This window comes from Colobus angolensis, unplaced genomic scaffold (assembly GCF_000951035.1).
Source record: "Colobus angolensis palliatus isolate OR3802 unplaced genomic scaffold, Cang.pa_1.0 Scaffold38, whole genome shotgun sequence".
Lineage (NCBI taxonomy): Eukaryota > Metazoa > Chordata > Mammalia > Primates > Cercopithecidae > Colobus > Colobus angolensis.
Window position 1 is genome coordinate 2,121,219 of NW_012117154.1, and position 20,093 is coordinate 2,141,311.

Consider the following 20,093-nt stretch of genomic DNA (forward strand, 5'->3'; position numbering starts at 1 on the left):
CAAAATACAAAACATTAGCCGGGTGTGGTGGTGGGGCCTGTAGTCCCAGCTACTCGGGAGGCTGAGGCAGGAGAATGGCGTGAACCCGGAAGGTGGAGGTTGCAGTGAGCAGAGATCGCACCACTGCACTCCAGCCTGGGTGATGGTGCAAGACTCCGTCTTAAAAAAAAAGACCAACTCTGGGACCCAAATTTTTAGAGGACAAAGATATAATGACCAGCACGATTTTGTCATTTAGATTTCAGGTCTAACTAACTGATGACGGGCTTTACCAAAATCACTGAAAGAAATTTAACGTTAACCTTAAATAACAGTAGAGGCAGGTAATATAACAAATAGAGTCAAAATCGCTTATCTGAAGGTCTAAGCCCAAGAAACATCCAAACAATAAAATTAATCTAAAAGGAATTTTTTAATAACCTTTTTTTTTTTTTTTTTTTTTGAGACAGAGTTTCACTCTTGTTGCCCGGGCCGGAGTGCAATGGTGTGGTCTTGGCTCACTGCAATCTCCGCCTCCCGGGTTCAAATGATTTCCTGCCTCAGTCTCCCAAGTAGCTGGGATTACAGGCATGCGCCACCACGCCTGGCTGATTTTTTTGTATTTTTAGTAGAGATGGGGTTTCGCCATGTTGGTCAGGCTGACCTTGAACACCTGACCTCAGGTGATCTACCCACCTTGGCCTCCCAAAGTGCCGGGATTACAGGCATGAGCCACCACACCCATCCTCATCTTTTCTTTAATATTACAATTTCCCATCATGGTGGCACTTGACAGTGGTGGGATTGTCCAACAGCAAACGACCCCATCTAAGCACTTAGGACAGAAGCCGTTTTAGGTCATGAAAATTATATAGATTTTGTGAACAAAGGGCATTTAATTCTGAGCAGAAAGTAGTCTTGCAAAAGGTAAATTTGCAACAACAACCAAAAAAGACAAGGAAGGTGACAATGTCAAGCAAATGATAACCCTGCTGGACTTCCAGAAGGAAGCAGTGACATCCTTTTCCTGCTTCTACAGATGCTATGGCAGCCCCAGAGGTGTGCCACTAGGATCTCCCTTCAAGAAAGAATCTAGCATGCATCTGAACAGTCTCCAGCTGTTCACACCTCAGGCCCTGCCTCATCCCAGACAGCCCTGAGTCAATCACTGACACAGCAGGGTACTAGAGCCTGGTCCTTTCTGCCCAACCCAGGGCCCTCCAAAGGCAAGCTCTTGAAAGAACACATTCCTCAGCCCTGGGCCCAGTACAAACACATATCTCAACTTCCTGGGCCCAACACAAACACATTCACACATTCCTCAGCCCTGGGCCCAGTACAAACACATTCCTCCATATATCTCAACTTCCTGGGCCCAGTACAAACACACCATATATCTCAACTTCCTGGGCCCAGTACAAACACACCATATATCTCAACTTCCTGGGCCCAGTACAAACACACCATATATCTCAACTTCCTGGGCCCAGTACAAACACACCATATATCTCAAATTTGGAAAAACACCACCTGGAGAGACCCCCAATAAGGTCACAACCGTTTGTGGCTTTACTGAAAGCGCGGGAACCAATAGAAAACTGCTAAATGTATAACTTAAAATGTTAACCAATTGTAATGCTGTAACCAAAAGAATTCCCTTGTTCCTCTATAACCTTACATATCCTGTTTACATCGGGCTATAAAAAGCGAGCACATGCATCATTCGGGGCCCTCTTGTATGTTGTGGAACGGAGGGACCAAGTTCAAACTTGCAGTAAAGATCCTTGCCGCTTGGCTTTGACTCCGGACTCGGGTGGTCTTCTTCGGGGAATAAACGGTCTGGGCATAACACTCTGCTCCAGAGCTCCCCGTTGGGTTGGTCAAACTATCAAATCTGTACCTGGTCTGAGGCTCTCCCTACCCAGTCTTGCTTCATCCTCGTTTTATCCTTCACAGGCACAGCCCACAGGCACAGCCCCCTTCCCCCTCCAATAAAACACTAACATTCCTAATTCCGTCTCAACATCTGCTTCCCAGGGAACCCAACTAACACAATACTCCTAAAAGCAACACCAGCAAAAAGTGACTTTCCAAGCCCCTACATGAAGACTCATTTTCTGGAAAATAAAATTTAATAGAATTCAAATTACCCACGGTGCTATTTAGCCATTTCAAAGGAAATGAGAAAGCTTCCCAAATTGTAATCCTCATGGAGCGAACTGATCATCAAATGTTGCTGTTTACATGAGGGCACATAATAATTAGGGTTGTATGTAACACGCTACTTTCAGATTTTCAGGTAAGTCTAAATGCTTTTAATTGATGCAAGAATAATAAGTCCTTCAGTTGATTTATGTCACGCATTAATATCAAGCAAAAGGTTTTCTAACACATACTTTTTAATGCTATAAAACGTAGGGTTTTTAAAATGTCTTTTTCTTCTTATTCAGAGCCACATTTCTTCACATGGTATGTTTTACATAACCTAAGGGTTTTGCTGTTTGTTTGTTTTTAATTTCAGGTTTGAGGAAACAAGTAACAGTTCTTTTAAAATCCTTTTATTGGATATATGTTAATTTTCCATTATCATAAAAGACTGAGGAACAGGAACAGGAGCATATTGTTTAAATTATTCATAGGTAAAAATATCTTCTCCCTCTTGGTCTGTTTTCTTTCCTGATGTCTTTGCCCATTGCCAACATTGTCTATTTTACATATAATTCTTGCAGGACATCGTGTCCTGAAGGTGAAGTAGGACAGGTAAGGAGATGATCCATTACCCCTTTGTCACACCTGCAGGCTCTAGGTCACTTTTGTAATATTCAAGGAAATGGGTAAATTCCACGCAATCCTTTTCTTTTTCGAACAATAACAAAAAGTAAATATTTGAATTGGAGGCTTTTTCAAACAACACAAGTCATAAAAAATTGCCTTGTTTTTACCGTTACTTTAGGCATACATTTTTGATTACTGACAATTAATGTAAATATAAAGATATTTTAAACTTGAGGTTTTAAAACAAAGGATACAAGAATCACCTGGTTAAAGTTAGATATTTTGTCAGTCTCAAACTCAGTTGGCTCAATAATACCATCATCGTAAAGTTTTACGAGACTAATTTGAAGATCCATATGAATTGGTATTACTGGTCGTTTTTGGATATTGATCAGAGCAGTGTATTAACAGTGTACAGCAGAGTTAATGTTTAATACAAACAAACAGGACTTTCCAGAAAATCGACAAAGAATCACGAACAAATTAATAGCCATGTTTCAGTTAAATGTGTTTACTTTTTAAAGTACATTCTCAGAAGTAACATATACTCTCAGTTAAGCAAAACACAACCAGAATTTTGGAATTTGATCTTTAAAATAAAATAAAAAAAAACTTTCTATGCTATTTACAGTCCTGCCTTGGTTAAAATCCCAACATCTGGATACCAGAATCTGAGCAGCAAAATCCACAGAAACACATGTGCAATTTTATGCCTGCAAACTCCCTATTTAGAATGAAATCAGTGTAGTGCTTCTAGCCTTGTTTCTTGCTACACAGAATGTATCCAGAGTACAAACTAACGTAGATTATTATAAAACTCAGTGTGTGTATATATTATATATATACACACACATACACACACATATAGAAAACAAAAGTTTTCAAAAATAATACTTTTTATTTCTATATGTGATGTGCCCTGATAGTTTCCACTTTACTCCATCCCATTTCCTTTTGTTAATCCTGGCCTTGACTCACTTAGACAAATGGGTCATGACCTGTCGTTTGGAAAACAGGGCTTTCAAGCCTGGCTTTAAAGAGGCTGGTCCTCAGGCCAGCAGAACCAGCAGCACCTGGGGGCTAGTTTGTGGTGCACGATCGCAAGGCCTGCCCTAGACCTACTGAATTTAGGTAGGTCTGGTTTTAGCAAGGTCCCCAGGTGACTTATGGATGTATTAGTTTGAGAAGCCGTGCTCCTGCATGCAAAACTACAGAATGAGTATCTGTGATCTGAACTACATTTTAAGTTGATAATGCACCTCTTAAACTGTCTTTGTTCAAAGAACTTCTAACCTTCTACTGAGCTCAAGGAGCAACACAGTTTCTAGCAAGACAGGTGCAAAGAAAAATTTACTTTCAATTTCATCAACTGCTTCAACGGGTTTCAGGGACTGGCTAACCTGGTATCCCAGCTCCTGCAGGACCGAGAGTCGGGTTGGTGGTGGAGGGGAGGTACTGAATTGACTGCAATACATTCATGAGCATATAAAAGTGTGCGTGTTTGTTCTTATTCCTGGGAGAAAATATATAGCATTCACGAATTTTAGAAGAGTTTTATGGTTTAAAAAGTTAAGATGAGCTATTAAGCCATGAAAAGACAAGGAGGAAGCTTAAATGCACATTACTAAACGAGATAAGAAAATCTGAAAAGGCTACACAGTGTATGATTCTAACCATATGACATTCCGGAAAGGGCAAAACTACGGAGATGTAAAAAGATCAGTGGTTGTCAGGGCCTAGGAAGGAGGGAGGGCTGAACAGACAGAGCTCAGCGAATTTAGGGGGCTGTGAAACTAATCTGTACGATATCATAATGGTGGATCCATGTCATCAAATGTTTGTCCAAACCCACAGACCATATAACACCAAGAGTATATGGCGTTATATTAGAGTATAACCCTAATGAAAACCCCGGACTTTGGGTGATAATGATGTGTCGATGTAGGTTCAGTGCTTGTTACACACGAGCCACCCACATGATAAAATGTTGATAGTGGGAGAAGCTATGTATGTGTAGGGGCAGGAATTCTATGAGAGCACTTGTGGCATATGCTCAATTCTGTTGTGAACCTAAAACTGCTCTAACAAATGAAGTCTAGAGGTATCTATAAAAGCAAAGACACATGGTCCTTGAGAGCATGTCCTCTCTGCTATAAACTGGATGTATGGTTACCATCATACCTAGAAAGCAGAGAAAATAAAGAGTAAGTGAATACTGACATGTTCAATTCTGCCCCAGAAAACAACAAAGTCCCTGGATCACTCTTATTCCACTGTTGCCATTGCTCATTCAATTGAGTCAACCCATATATGTGAAGCATGTGCTACATACACAATGTATAATGGAGGATACAGAAGTGATTATGTGATCACTGTAAGTAATTTAAAATCTAGCGAACATAAAAACAGGCACACGGATAATCCTTATATAGTAAATGCCTCCTTTTTTCCCCAAAATGGCAAGGAGACAAATAGCAAAGATCAGAGGACAGAGGCAAAAGTCAGAAGACCAGAAAGGCATGGAGCCAGAAATCCAATTCACCCGCATGTAAGGTATTGGGAGAGAGTGGTGTACAACGTGACAGGGACACCTGCTGCTCCCAACTGTAATCTTTTCTGAGTGGTTTATGCCCCGTTCCAATTACTGTGTCCACGCTAATTATCAAATATTTTTATTATCAACCCTGCAGAGGGGACTAAGATTAAAAAAAACTGCTACAAAGTGATGCTGTGTTCATTTTGCACAGAACCCAGAAATCCTGATGAAGGAACCTGAATTGGATGCTACAAGCCTTATCTCCTGTGAATGCTGAATGATTTTGTTGGTGGTTTTTACGATAACATGTATTTTCTTTGATATCTATTAAACAAGTTACACAGAATACTGGTAAATACACACAAGTAAAAAGAAGAATAAAATAGATAAAATTTTCTAAGTTAAAAGCTAAGTGAAAAGTAAACAGAATTATCAATCAGTGTGATGAAAGAAAAATGTTTATCTCATGGGGTGTTGAAAAAGACCATCATAAAAACGAATAGCTAGAATAATCATCAAAAACAATCTGCACAATAAATATGACATACTTGAGGGGCATTATCATTAAAACATAATGTATACAAATTGCTGAGAAACTCACTAAACCTTCTAAATCATGTAAAAGAGTTGTTTGCATATAAGCCGTCTGCACTTCTTCTCTCTCTCTCTTTTTTTTGTTCGAATTCACTGCAAGGTGGCTTTTGTCCACTCCATGCAAATCACTCATATGAAGGTCACAATGATGTCCAGGTGGCCAAAGCCTGTGGCTAATCCTCAGTCCTCATCTCACTGAGACAGCAGTTTCTTAGCCCTTCTCCTACCTCCACTGGGACCTCTTCTCAGCTCCTCTGTAAGTTCCCCCTCCTCTTTCCAACCTGTACGCATTGGAGGGGCCCAAAGCTCAACCCTAAGGTTCTTCTGCATCTTGGTCCCTAGGTGATCTCATCTAGTCACCCAGCCTCAGATACAGCCTTAGGGTTGAGCTGTATCTCAGGAATCACAAATGTATCTCTCACATGACCTCTAGACTCACATCAACCTCTCAACATCACAACTTGGATATCCAACAGGCATCTCCAACTCAACACAGCCAAACCCCACTTTTGATTTCCAGCTCATTTCAACTGTCCCCTCCTGAAAACGTCCCTTTTGGAGTAGGTGGCACCATCATATACCCAGTTAAAAACAAAATCTTTGAAGTCGTCCTTGACTGTCCTACACTGCTTATCTAATCCACCAGCAAATGTCGTCTTTTCTACCTTCAAAGCAGATCCCCAATCTGATCATTTCTCACTACATCCCCTTTCACTGTCTGGTGTCTGGCAGTGGCCTCCTAATCAGCCTTCCCTGTTTCAACTCTTGGCCCCCTCTAGTCTGTTCCCCGCACGACAGCCAACACGGTTCTTTTAAAACTTCAACCGACGTAAATTATACTTCAAGAAAGCTTTAAAAAAAATTCAATCAGATCTCATCTGCTATAAACCTTCCAGTGGTTCTCCTCCCGCCGTGTGCAAAATAAAATCAAAATGCCCTTATCCTTGCTTAACAGAACTCTACAACACAGCCTCGGCAGCAGGCCTCCAACTCACAGCCTGCAGCTTTAACCTCACTCCACACCAGCCCCGTCTCCTTGCTGTTACTTGAACGTGCCAGGCAAGTTCCTGCCAAAGGGCCTTTGCACACACCATTCCCTCTCTCTGCAATACTCTTCCCCGTGTGATCACACGGCTCATGCTCCCACTTCCTTCAGATCTCAGCTTGAATGTCACCTCCTCCCGATGACCTTCCCTAAACTTTCATGTAAAATTCCACCTCTTCCTTCCTCAGTCTCTTGCTTCCCCTGCTTTGTTCTGGAGAATACTAACCAGCACCACTTGATTTGCAGCTATTCCCTTGAGCACATTCTATCTCAGCCACAGGAATGGAAGCTCCATGCAGGCAGGGACATCATCTGTTCAGTTTATGCTGTAGCCCTAGCAATTTTGAAGGATTAGATTGAAATTGGGTCCAAAAATATCACAAATGAGGTAACATAACTTGTTGATACGTGTACGAAGAGTATTAAGAGATGATCAAACTCACAAGTTTCCAAATGCTAACATCTATAAAACTCCATTGTCACCCATCAAATCAGCAAAGATTAAAAACCACAACAGAATGTGATAAAACAGTGCTCTCAGATACTTCCTGGAGAAGTACAGATGGGCACAATTGGGTGATCTGGTATCAGTGATCACTCTTTCATACCAATACACCATGGAATTTTCCGATCAGAAGGTAAAGACACAGAAGGAAAAGAAGGTGAAGACTAGACCAGCAAAAAACCCTAAGTAGGACTTGTTCCTATTCATTAATAAGAGCAAGGTGGGTGTCCCCATGGGAAAAGGCCCATTTAGTGTCCTGAACCACTTACCCTCCAATTCCTGCTTCCCCCGCAACAGTGGCCCCACACTGAGTCCTACGAGGAGGATAATGATCATCAACCGCCAACTGCAGAGACAGGGCTAAGTCGGAGACAGTGATGTCATCCTTGCTGATGTCTCTAAAATATTCAACTGCTGGGGGCTAACCCTAAGAAAAATTATTGACTCAGACTCCTAAGTTAATTTCCTATAAGGTGGAAGAAGTGACAAGTGTCACTTCTCTTCTGGGCTCTATGACACCAAATAGTGGAGCCAAACAGACTTGCTGATGTTTTGAAACCCAAGTCCAAATAACATTCTCTAAACCTTTGAGGTGTGACTAGGATACTCACAGCAGCCATGCAAAAGACAGCAGCCTTCAATGAAGAAACAAACAAACACACACAATGGTTCCTTTTATAAATATTTATCGATTACCTAAGGCTAGGTTAATTGTTGATAATTATCAATTATCTGAGCAAGGTATGCAGAAACACTTCAGGTGTTTAAACTGCAGCGCCCTGGGCTCCAACCCAAACTTACTGGAGAAAAAGCTTTAGGTTAGATACCAGGAATCTACATTTTAACAAACTCCTCAGGGAAACTGCCCCACAGCGGGTCTAGACTAACCATGTACAACTTCTACCCATTCTCCTGGGAAGTGATTGTGAAACTCCTCCGACCCCCACCTACACTTCCTGATTAAGCTGGTGTCCCCCATTGAATGTCAGCCTCACTGAATCTTAAAGAGGAATCGCCAGATTAGGGGGGATGGTGAAGCATGTCTGGGGAACACTTCACTAAACCCCTCTGCACACATGCTGAACACCACTCCAAAGGCTACAGGGACTGAGCTCACATCAGAATCTGGCCCTGGAGGCTGCCCAGCATGGCGACCCTAAGGGGTGCAAGAACCCAGCAAGAAGGAGAAACAGAAGGTACAATCCAGCTCAAGACCACTCACATAAAGAAATCTGTAGGCAGGGTCTCTATCATTATGTCATATTAAATATCTTGATATTTTAAAGCAATATTATTGTTCTGATTATAAAAGCCATACTCATTATAGAAATTTTAATATGCCATCATCCTGCAGAAAAATGAAAGTACAAGAAAAGAAAAAGCAGCTATACCCGGCCACAAAGTCACAGGGCTCATCGGGATGTGCTAACCTGGTTGGAAACTGATCAAAGCTGATTTATTGAGAAAAAATAGGCAGCATAGCAAAGCCTTACATCAGCTTCATAGAAGACAGACTTTGGGGTGGGGAGGGGGGGGACTCTGTCTCTTGAGTATATTCTCAAAAGGATAAACTTTCCACCTTCCTGTGAAGCACAGTGACTATAAATCAGATTTGCACACTGTGAGAAATGCTTACAACTAAATGAGTCTTTTGTCAGCCAGGTGGGGGCTCTGTAGTGAAATCCAGCCTTCGTCATAGCGATGGGATAAATCACCACCAGCCCTGAGACATCGCCTAATCCCTTCCTCACCAGGCAGATTTGGGCGCTTTCTGCATCTGCTTCGTGTTATTGAAAAGCTGGGATCTCAGGCTTCGCAGTGACCTCGCACAGAATGCTGCTACTTCTGAAACTGTTTTAGACTCTTCCGTCTATAAAACAGACAGAGTTTAAGTTTAGCATCTTTTATGGTCAGAAATACTTAGCGTTACTTCCAGAGCGGCAGCCGTGGAACAATGTGGGAAAGAAGTGCTTCAGTTCACTTCTTGGGAAGTACTGACCCTGGGTCAATTTAATTTTTTCCGTAAGATTTCCCTTTCTTACTTTTCTCCTTCCACTGCTATATGTAACAGTATGCTAGCATACAACATCATAGGTTAACAATATGCTATATTGTTTAAAAATATTAATGTTATATAATTAACGTGGTGTACATATTATTATATTGACAATATGTAATGTGATGTGATGATAAGTCTCACTGTGTGTCAGGCACCACTCTGAATGCTCTAAATGCATTAGCTAATTTATTCCTCACGATTCCATGGGGTAGAAGCACTATTTCATTCCCATTTTACAGCTGAGGAAACTGAGGCAGCTAGTAACAGGTGGAGCCGAGCTTCAAACTGAGATCCTCTGGCCCCAGCACACTTATAAAAATGAGCAAAAGTATAAAAGCTAAAGGGAAAAGGAACCCAAGGGGTGAAAATCCTAATTAGAAACAAATCCTGGGTAAGCTGGTTTTTTAGTCCTTCCCCACATGTGAACAGCAACTAGAAACCTGAACAGTGACTTTGTTTACCCTGTGATCCATTGTTGGTGCCTGATCCTCACATAAAAATCTGAGGGAGCAGTATCTAGCGATTAGCTCAGCTGAATTGAGCCTGGACACCCTTCAAGAGCTGGAGGACAGAGGATGAGTCCATGGAGGGTCCAGCTTCAGGCATCTGTACTCGCCTGCTACAGGTGAGTGGACCTATGAATCCCCAGCCTCATCAGGCACACTCAAAGGTCACCTGCCTGCTTCACCTGGAAGAGACAGCAATTGTGACCCTAGGAAGATCCTCTGCCAGGAGATCTACAGGCAGAAGCAGCGGCTGCTGAACACAGGTGCTGTCAGCGGGACACAGGGGTGATGGGTGAGTCAGCGGAGCAGGTGAAGGTGCAGACTACAGGAAGCCCCCATGAGATCCCACCCAGACCCCAGCAGCAGCTCCCCTGGGCCTCGCTAGCAGCTTCACAGTGCCCGAAGTGTTTGAGAATAGGTGACCCACGCCTGGGGTGGCAGACGGTGTGTCTTTTTGATTCCTTCTCTCCCCTGGTGTGGGTACGTGGAGGGTTTGCTAAATGTTTGTTGAACGAATAAACAAGCCCAAGTCAGAAACAGTCTCCAAATCATTCCTCACTGCAAAAGGATGTGGTGGAAAAACTCACAAAACCAAGGCAGGAGGACACACTCAATTTGGAAATGGCCCGTGCCCAGCTTTGGTAGAGGCACAGCCTGAGCTTCAAGGAAGTCACTTGACCAGCAGTAGCTCCCACCTTTCCTTGCAGCTAGAACAGCATCAGACCAAATGATCTCTAACGTGATGATTTGCTAAAGTACGAGTTTTACAATTAGAAAGTACCTTCCTCTCAAGAATGACTTCACTATGAGCCATCTAATTTTTCCTCTCTTCTTTTAGTATTTTTATTGCAAATAGCACACACAAAACAGGATATGTAAGCTATTTGTGCAATTTAAAGAATAAGAAGCAACACCTTTGCAAGCACTCCCTAGTTCCTGACAGTCAGCACCAGGACCTCAGATGTCCCTTACGACCTTCCCCCAAAACTCTCCCCTTCCCGACAAGGTAATTCCAATGCTGAGTTATGTGTTTATTTTGTCCTTGTTTTTCTGTTCAACACATATTACTTTTCTCCGAATAATAAGCTTTTTAATTTTGCCTCTTTTTAGTCTTAATTTGTGGAATCATATTGTATATAATCTGCAACTTTTTCTACTCACATATGAGAACCATCCACATTGATACAGGGCTACAGAGAGACGCTTGGAGTTTATTTTTCACTGCTGTATAATACTCCATTGGTGGAGTACAATAGGTTTATTTATCCACTTTTCTGTAGATGGACATTTGGGTTGTTCTGTTTTTTTGTTCATACACACCTCCTGGTGCTCAGATACAACAGCATACAGATCCAGGATAAGACTGCTGGATCACAGGCTAGGCACTTCTTCAGCTTTACTAGGTAACACCAAGCCAACACAAAAGTGCTTGTACAAACTCATGCTCCTACCAGCATGGAGGACCCACTGTGCCACATAAAAACATCACTGTTATTAACTTGTTTTATTTGCATGATTATTTTTTCCCTTATCCCCTAACCACTTCTCAAAGCAACAAGCCAGCATGTGCCACATAGGCAAGCGCCCACTCCAAAGTGATCTATATGTGTTAGGTATGTATGTACCCTGGAAAAAGCCTATGATGTCGGTTGAGGAGTGTATAACTTTTTTATGTATGTAAGTAGCACGTGCTATAGAGAGCGTTCTGTTTTCTGTATTTTTCACTCCACTCAGTGTTTCATAAAACATACCCATGTTGCTCCATGGGTATTAGAGACAGGATGATATTTTATCTTTAAGATGGGTATGCCACCCTCATTTTATAGATCAAAGTGATAGCTCACAACTGTTTAGTACTCAGTGGGGTCTACATGTACTAACTCATTTAATCTCGCACTAACCCTGCAAAACAGATGCTTCTGTTTCATATAAAACAAGACCAAGGCACAAAGAAACTAAGGAACTTGTACAAAATCACCAAGTTAGTAAACGTCAGACCAGAAATTGAACTGAGCCAGAATGTGTTCTTATCCATGACACGCAACTGGATAAGAACGCAAAGCTCGGAGAATTTTCGTGACCAGCATCTCTAGGATTCACAGCTGGTACCCCACGGAGCAGAACTAACATACAGATGGTTCTCCTCTCAGTCCAGTCCTCATTCCATCAGCTCCAAAATGTGTATTATTCTACATGAGTAGCTGGTAAACAACAAAGGGAATTACTTAGTCCTCTTCAGCAAATGTTAGTAAATGAAAATATTACAGAGACAGAACCCGTTTTAGGAAATGCAATCATGTGAATTTAAAAAAGCTTTATCAGAAATAGAATTAATGACAAAAATATTTATAGATCCTAAGAAAATGTATTTGCTTTTTTTTTTTTTTTTTTTTTGTCTGCTGAGGATCTGAGGATAATCACCCAGTGGATCTTTGGTTGTGACAACTCTACCCCTTCACAGAGTTGTATCTTCACACACACCTAACATGCTAAGAGTAGATCTGCATGATACGGTAGTTAGTGTAATTTCTGTAATTAAAAAAAGTACTTGGTCATGCCTGTAATCCCAGCATTTTTGGAGGCTGAGGTGGCAGCACTGCTTGAGCCCAGGAGTTTGAGACCAGCCTGGGCAAGATAGTGAGACCCTGTCTCTACAAAAAAATTAAAAATTAGCTGGGTGTAGCAGCACACACCTGTAGTCCCAGCTACTCAGGAGATTGAGGCAGGAAGATCGCTTAAGCCTGGGAGGCAGAGGCTGCAGTGAGCCATAATCGTACCACTGCACTCCAGCCCGGGCAACAGAGCGAGACCGTGTCTTAAAAAAATAAATAAAAATTAAAAAATAAAGGTACCTAGAACAGCCTGCAAAGAAAGGGAAATCAAATTATGTTTAGTGACAATTACTATTATCACCGACAGAGAGGCAGCTAAAATAAACATTCTGCTCATTTTGTTTGTAAATGAATTGCCACAATTCTTGCACTATTTAAATCAAGAATATTTAATATTCCATAGTTTTCAACCATCCTTCCTTTTTTATTATTTCCAGCTCCTTAAACATATAAAAGAGTAAAAGCTATTTGTTCTGGCAGAAAGGAGTCGTCATAAATTGTGCAGAGTGAATTTCTCTAAGATGAAAGGAATGTGCCTGTCCTCCAGGATGGCCTATGGACAGGACTGTGATGACACTCAGAGTCTTCACAAGAATCACATCTGCAGCGTTAAGCCACTTCTGTGGAAAACTCAAGTCCTTCTCAGATAACAAAAACATTTTAGTAGCAATGAACTAAAAACAAAATCTTCCACTATATACGTTAACACATCAAGAGGAACCATTCATGTGCCATTTATAAGAACTTCCTTCCCAGAAATCATAGCAGCATTTCTCAACCCAAAGCCAGAAACTTCTCGCACATGAAATTTTACTTCAAAAACTCCCACATCAGGGATTTTAATGAATCGGCGGAAGAAAATCATCCTACCAACTGTGTTGTCAAGAACGCCAAATTCATATGCAAAAAAAGAATTACAAAAATAATTATTCAAATTCTAGTAAGTGAAATTTTGATAGGTTTATAAAGGAAATAAACATCTTTAACATAATTCTACCTTGCAGCCAACATCAGCTATTAGTAACCACACTTCTTATTGCCAGTTCATCTCTCCAAACACACAGAAGCCATGTGAGTTGAAATTTATTTATTTATTTTTTTTGAGACGGAAGTCTCGCTCTTTCGCCCAGGCCAGACCGCAGTGGCACAATCTTGGCTCACTGCAAGCTCTGCCTCCTGGGTTCACGCCATTCTCCTGCCTCAGCTTCCTGAGTAGCTGGGACTACAGGTGCCCGCCACCGCGCCCTGCTAATTTTTTATATTTTCAGTAGAGATGGGGTTTCACCGTATTAGCCAGGATGGTCTCGATCTCCTGACCTCGTGATCCGCCCGCCTCGGCCTCCCAAAGTGCTGGGATTACAGGCTTGAGCCACCGCGCCCGGCCTCTGAAATTTATTTTTAAAAAACTCTCAGACTTATGATTTCTCAAAATTGTATTTTATATATTGACATCAACCAATATGATGATATTATATACTGACATCAACCAATATGATCAACCAATATGATGATAATAAGATAAAGCAGAGCCGAAATCACAGTTCATTCCTGAAATCAAATACAGAACATTTCTACCAACACACATTTTCAAAGATGGTGTTTTCAGGTTTGTATGGGATTGTTTCAGCTTTATGAATCAGCTTTTTACAATCTTCAATACTTTCTTGCTGACTTCATCATTTCCTTCTGGTTGCCTGGAGGGGCGGTGTGGAATGCCAATGACATGAATTTTAGTCGCCGTCCCTCACATTCTGAACTATAGAAGATATTTACTGTCTCAACTTCCCTGAGAGCTTTTCTTTGCATTATGCAGCTTCATGGTCAGCAGACCCTAAAAATTCAAGAAAGTCTTTCTCCCACTTTACGTGTGTAGCATAGACACACTGATCAAATATGTTCCCAGCACTTCTGAAGAAACCTTATCACATTCACGAGAGATTTGCCACTTGCATTTTTTTTCTGATAAACACAACCGTCATAGCCCAACAAAACATCACACAGAAATCAAATTATACTGTCCCCATGAGCATCTGCTCCTCTATGGCCTTGGGCAAAATTTAGAATTCTCGACATCCCGAGAGTTACCACAATCTCTGAAACTGCAGGAGTACCCACAAAGCTCAAGGAATGCACGGAAACTCGTATTACTTCCAATTCCATTTTCAAAGAAAGTAAATGTGCACGCATGTGAGCTGCACATGGTCCAGAATGCCTCGTCAAATGTATTGTTTTAAAATGTGTGTACGTCCACGTGTAATTGTATGTGTGGGATTTTGAAAGGCTTTTTATATTTTACTCAAAAAGATACATTTTTCAATACCACAAACTTTCCTTTCAATTATAAGTCCTTCCCATTTTCAATTAATGTTTTAGGCAAGGAATATAAATTAGTAAAACCAACCATACCTCGTAGGGAAAATGAACTAGCATGGGGAAAGTGAAGAACTGGCCGTGCAGTCAATTACTTTGGCCAGCATAGATAGAGCTGAACTAACCAGCACAGGTGTAGACAGCCTGTTTGGATAAGGTAGCTTAAGCCCTCATTTTTTCTGCAGTCTTTATCTGTGTCAAGTATATGAAAACTACCATCTCATTTCCTCCCTGTAGCTATTACCCACACGTATGTGTAATGTCAAAATAAATGGTCAGAGTCCTCTCAAGGACCTCCCTTGGCACAAGTCACACTTCCTCACCTTCTCACCTCCAGAGCCTCAGGAAGTGCAGGTCAGAAAGCAGCCAGGGCACCTGTGAGGTGATGGAGCGCTGAAGCGTCAGCGAGCCCAGATAAAACAACGTTCCAATATCGGAAATCCAACCATTCACCCTCTTGTCTCCTCGCTAACCCCAGGCAAGTATAAAGGAGACGGAATTAAAACAGGAGTTAGACGAATTTGGATGTGATTTCATATATTAACTCAGCAAATTTTTTTCTGAAAAGGTCCAGACAGTAAATATTTTCAGCTGGCAGGCCATATGGTCTTTGTCGAATCTACTCAACTGTGCCATTATGGAGTGAAGGCAGCCACAGATGATATGGAAATGAATGCATGGGGCTGTGTTCCAATAAAGCTTTCTTTATGGACCCTGAAATGTAAATTTCATGTAATTTACACATGTTATGAAATATGCTTCTTTTGATTTTTCAACCATTTAAAAAAGTAAAAACCATTTTCTTAGCTCCTGGGCTGTGTTGGCTGACCCCTAATTAACTGACACGTGGGCTGCTATCCATGAAAATCTAGGCGCAGAGGAAGGCAGAGCTGGTTTCCCAGCGAAGACAGGACTTACCTTGATATGAGCTGCTGGGTCCGGGACAGTCTGAATCATGTCCTTCAATAAGCCAGCCCATCTACCAGCTGTTCAGAACCTGATGGCTAGAAGACAAAAGGAAGAACATAAATAATAAGAAACAACTGCATTTCTGTGTTTTATGTTCTAGCAGGACTGGACACAGTTCACCAATGGCAGAAGAATCATAGCTCTGCATTAAGCATGTTTGCCTAAAGGCACCCTCCAGGTATGTGTGGTCCATGAGGTAACTAGATAACTCATCTCCCTTCCCTTGGGAAAATCACTTAAAATGAGCCCAAAAGAACCCTAGTCCGACAGGCCAGAAGAATCTAGCTCAACCTGACCCACATCACATGCAATATTCACACATCCTTCCACATGGGCAGGATCTAATGAGGGATCCATTAAAGGAAGACATGAGATTAAAACAGGACATACTTCTCTATCATACTGAGAAAACAGGACTTTGAAATCCCACCAAAACTCAGGCGATCTGCACATCCTTTTCAGCTTTGTTATTAGGTTCTTAGTAAACAGCACAGCTCCCATTCATTGAGTACTTCAGTGCCAGTTCCTTGAGTGCTAAGGGCTCCACACACATTTTCTCATTTCATTCTGACCACGACTCTGAGAGTTGTCATTCCCATTGTCCAGCTGCGGACGTCAAGACTCATAAAGGTTACTGATTTGTCCAGGATCACCTGGTTAATAAGCGACAGAACCAAACCTCAAATCAGATTAGCCTATCTGACTCCAGAGCCCAAAAACATTTTGGTTTGACTTCATTAGCAGATATGAACCCATATTTTGAAGGGACATTTTAAAACATGCCTTAAATAAATTAAAGTTAAAGATGCCTATAATCCAGGAATTTTCCAGAAATAAATACTTAATCCAATATATTCCCTCATTCGAATTATAAAGCAGCTTGTTCTGACCACTGTCTGTGCCCCTCCGCTTCCACCAAGCCAGTCTCCAACCTCCTTTGCTGTCCCAGGCCCTAGGGCTGACCTCTACAGATGGGCTCAGCAGGCGCCTTGCCTCCTGGCCACCTGTCAGGGTTGGCTGACATGGCCCCATCTGGAGAGCAGGGGTGAGAGGAGAGGGGGTATCTCTTCCCCTTACCTTCCCACCACCAACACCTGCTGCTCAGCCTCCCTGGGCGCTTGGTTACGGTTCTGACTGCGGCTGGATTCTAGGGTGACCTCTTCCATCATGGGGCCCCTCCTTCCAGGCTCCAGCCTTCAGTAACTGGTCCTCAGTCAGTCTCTGGTGCTCTGCAGATCTCAGCCAAGCCATCAGTTGTCTTTTTGATACTAAAAATGCCTTTTTTAGTTTACATTTTTAGAAGCCATCACTTGCTTTTTATCGCCTGTGTTTTTGTGTTTGTTTTCTTCTTTACAATGGCTCTTTGCAGTAACAAATGCAAAATAAAAATACTACGATTACAGAACTAGAGACATTTTCAAAAGTTGTCTTTCAAATTTGCTACTAAGCACATTACTCTAGTGACAAGTGAAGCATTCACAGGAGTCCTCCCCACATTCACATCTGCCCTTTCTGACCTCTCACGGTACAGGCACATACATTCCAACCCAATCGCCTCTCATGGAGAGTGTCAGCCTCCAGATCTGCGTGCTCCACATCCGTCCTCCTAAAAGGTCTCCCTGGAGGCCTCCCAAGATGGGGAGAGCTTGGCTCGCCAAGAAGATGACATGCTGGGAACCTTAGGCAATTTTTTTTTCTATAACCAAATTTCTAGGTCTTGGGAAATAGGTACTTTTCCCCCCAGGCCTAAAGTAAGTCCCTCTGGGGGATGAGAGTTACTGAAATTGCGGAGGGAGTGACGTACAGTCCTGAAATTGAACCGGGAAGCAGAAGAAGGTGACCCAGGCTCCTGGTGCTCTCGTGGGAGAAGAGGCTGGGAGAGGATGGGGTCTGGTTGAAGGTTTCTGGGAGCACAGGAATCCTCAACTCCCCTTATCCTAAGAGCAGCAGGTGCCCAGGAAAACACCACTCTGCTACTGGGGTCATTCAGCCAGGAAGGTGAGCATCTGCAAGCCGTCCTGACAAAGGGAGGGCCTCCCACTGCACGACCCTGCTCTGGGGAGCACATGGCTATTTCCGTATGTCTGGGCATGCCCTCTGGGTGAGTTCACTCTGCACAGTTCCTCCCTGCTTGCACGCACATGCTGCCGCTCACAGCAGGGACTGAAGCTCGTCTCCCTCCCCTCAAACCCAGGCTGACCTGTGGCTGCCTCTGACCTGGAGAACACAGCAGAGGAAAGGTTTCAGGAGTCCCAGGCCCAGGCCTTTATGGAAGTGGGAGCTTCCCCTTCCTGCCTCCTGAAACCAAGTCCTCATACCCTCAGCAGCACAGCACATGGCAGAGGACCGGGTGCCCAGCAGGCCAGCCAGCACCAATGCCAGGCCTGGGAGGGGGCTGTCCTGGACGGTCCAGAGAACCATCTCTCAGATGACTACGGCCTCTGTCAACATCAGGGAGGCAGCTTCCAGCTGAGTCCAGTCAGCCCACAGAATTGTGACCAATAATAAATGGGTTGTTGTACTAAGCTGCTAGGATTTGGGGTAGTTTATTAGACATACAGGTCATTGAAACACCCTGTAAGTGTTCTAGAGGCACGGAGAAGACAGAGGGTAAATAGCTTGTTTCACTGTCACTATGGATGAGTACCAAGATGGTTCCGACACTCAACTCCTCCTGTGTCCATGCTTTTGGCCACATAACTTTGTGATTCTTCCCACTAAAGAGGTAGAATTACTTCCCAACCCTTATTTTCAGGCTGCCCATATGATCTGCTTCAGTCAACAGGATGTAGCAGAAAGAAAAGCATGTCAGGTCCTAGCTGAAGCCTCAGGAGGCAGGACGTGTTCCCCCTTGCTTTTCTGTAACTTTCCACCAGCATGGGAACATGGCCAGATGCATGCGGGAGGATGAGAAGTACCTGGGGCAGAGTCACCCACACCAATCACCCCGCCAAGACTACCTTTGATCATCCCATAGACAACCAAAACCCCAGACATGGGAGGGAAGCAACCAGACCAGCCACTAGCCAGGGCCAACCAGAATGGCCAACCCATAGGCTCATGGCTGAGTAAGTGCTTACTGCTTGAAGTCACTGAAATTTGGGGAGTTTGTTACACAGCATTTTTGTGACAATAGATTACTGACATACACTTTGCCCTGTATAATCGGATTACTGAGATTGTCATTAAAACTTTTCTAGCCAGTGATAAAAGGAGACTCAAACAGGGCATTTCAAAGGAAGCCAACTGCATCCCAACACAGAGACATATTATTTCCATTCATGTATGAGACATGATCTCAAACCCTAATCCTACCCTCAAAATGGGTTTAGAAACTGAAGGATAACCAAGAAACCTCCACCAGAAGCCTCCATGGGATTCCCACAGCCCTTCCCAGGTGCAACTGAATTCTCACTTCACATCATGCCCTGCCAGCCTCCCCGGGATTCCAAAAATCGAATCAACACCCTTGGATATCCAAGACCGCAGCCAACACCATAGAAGTTACAACAGACACTCACTCTGTACCCAACCAAGACATAAACTTAATGAGCAACTGTTTGAGTCTCTTGTTTCTTATAGGGATATTTTGAGCACTCAGGATGCATTAAGGATAAAATGACAGGGAAGGGAATAAATAGATAGAGATTCCAGAGGCAACACAGTCCCGATCCTCGAGGGACTGAGATGGGAAACAGATCTGTTCCACACAGATATGAGCCGGTCAGTCCTGAGAGCAGACAGCTAGTGGAGGTGCCCAGTGAGGCGTGTGGATATACCTAGAGGAAAGAGAGAGCTGATTCATGCAGAGACAAGAGGGTGCCACCAAGGAGCCTTGATGAACAAGAAGCATGAGGACTGGAGGAAAGAGGGTGAAAGGCATGAAGCAGGGAACCTGAGTTTCTCCCAGCTGCCCCACATTAAGAGACCGATGAGCTCCTCAGACCACCCCCACCAGAGTGATCACACACCAAAGGGATTCACTCAGCGTGCAGCATGACGGCCCTGCCATCCTCCACACCAGGTCAGCGAAAACCCAGCGGACCTAAAGACCAGGAGAATAAAAGCTCAACCACCCTCCCCTGCCTCCTCAACCACCCTCCCCTGCCTCCTGAACCGCCCTCCCCTGCCTCCTGAACCGCC

At 43.1% G+C, this 20,093-nt stretch overlaps 1 protein-coding gene across 3 annotated transcripts in view; it reads right to left on the reverse strand.

Annotated features, from left to right (window-relative positions):
* Nucleotides 1-20,093, reverse strand: part of ERG (v-ets avian erythroblastosis virus E26 oncogene homolog) — a 212,000-nt gene that overhangs the window by 187,744 nt on the left and 4,163 nt on the right. For all 3 annotated transcript variants that reach the window (XM_011954030.1, XM_011954027.1, XM_011954032.1), the window contains exon 2: nucleotides 15,900-15,985. In XM_011954030.1, the coding sequence (XP_011809420.1) occupies nucleotides 15,900-15,938 (39 nt within the window). In that variant the 5' untranslated portion in view covers nucleotides 15,939-15,985. The remainder of the gene's footprint in view (nucleotides 1-15,899; nucleotides 15,986-20,093) is intronic.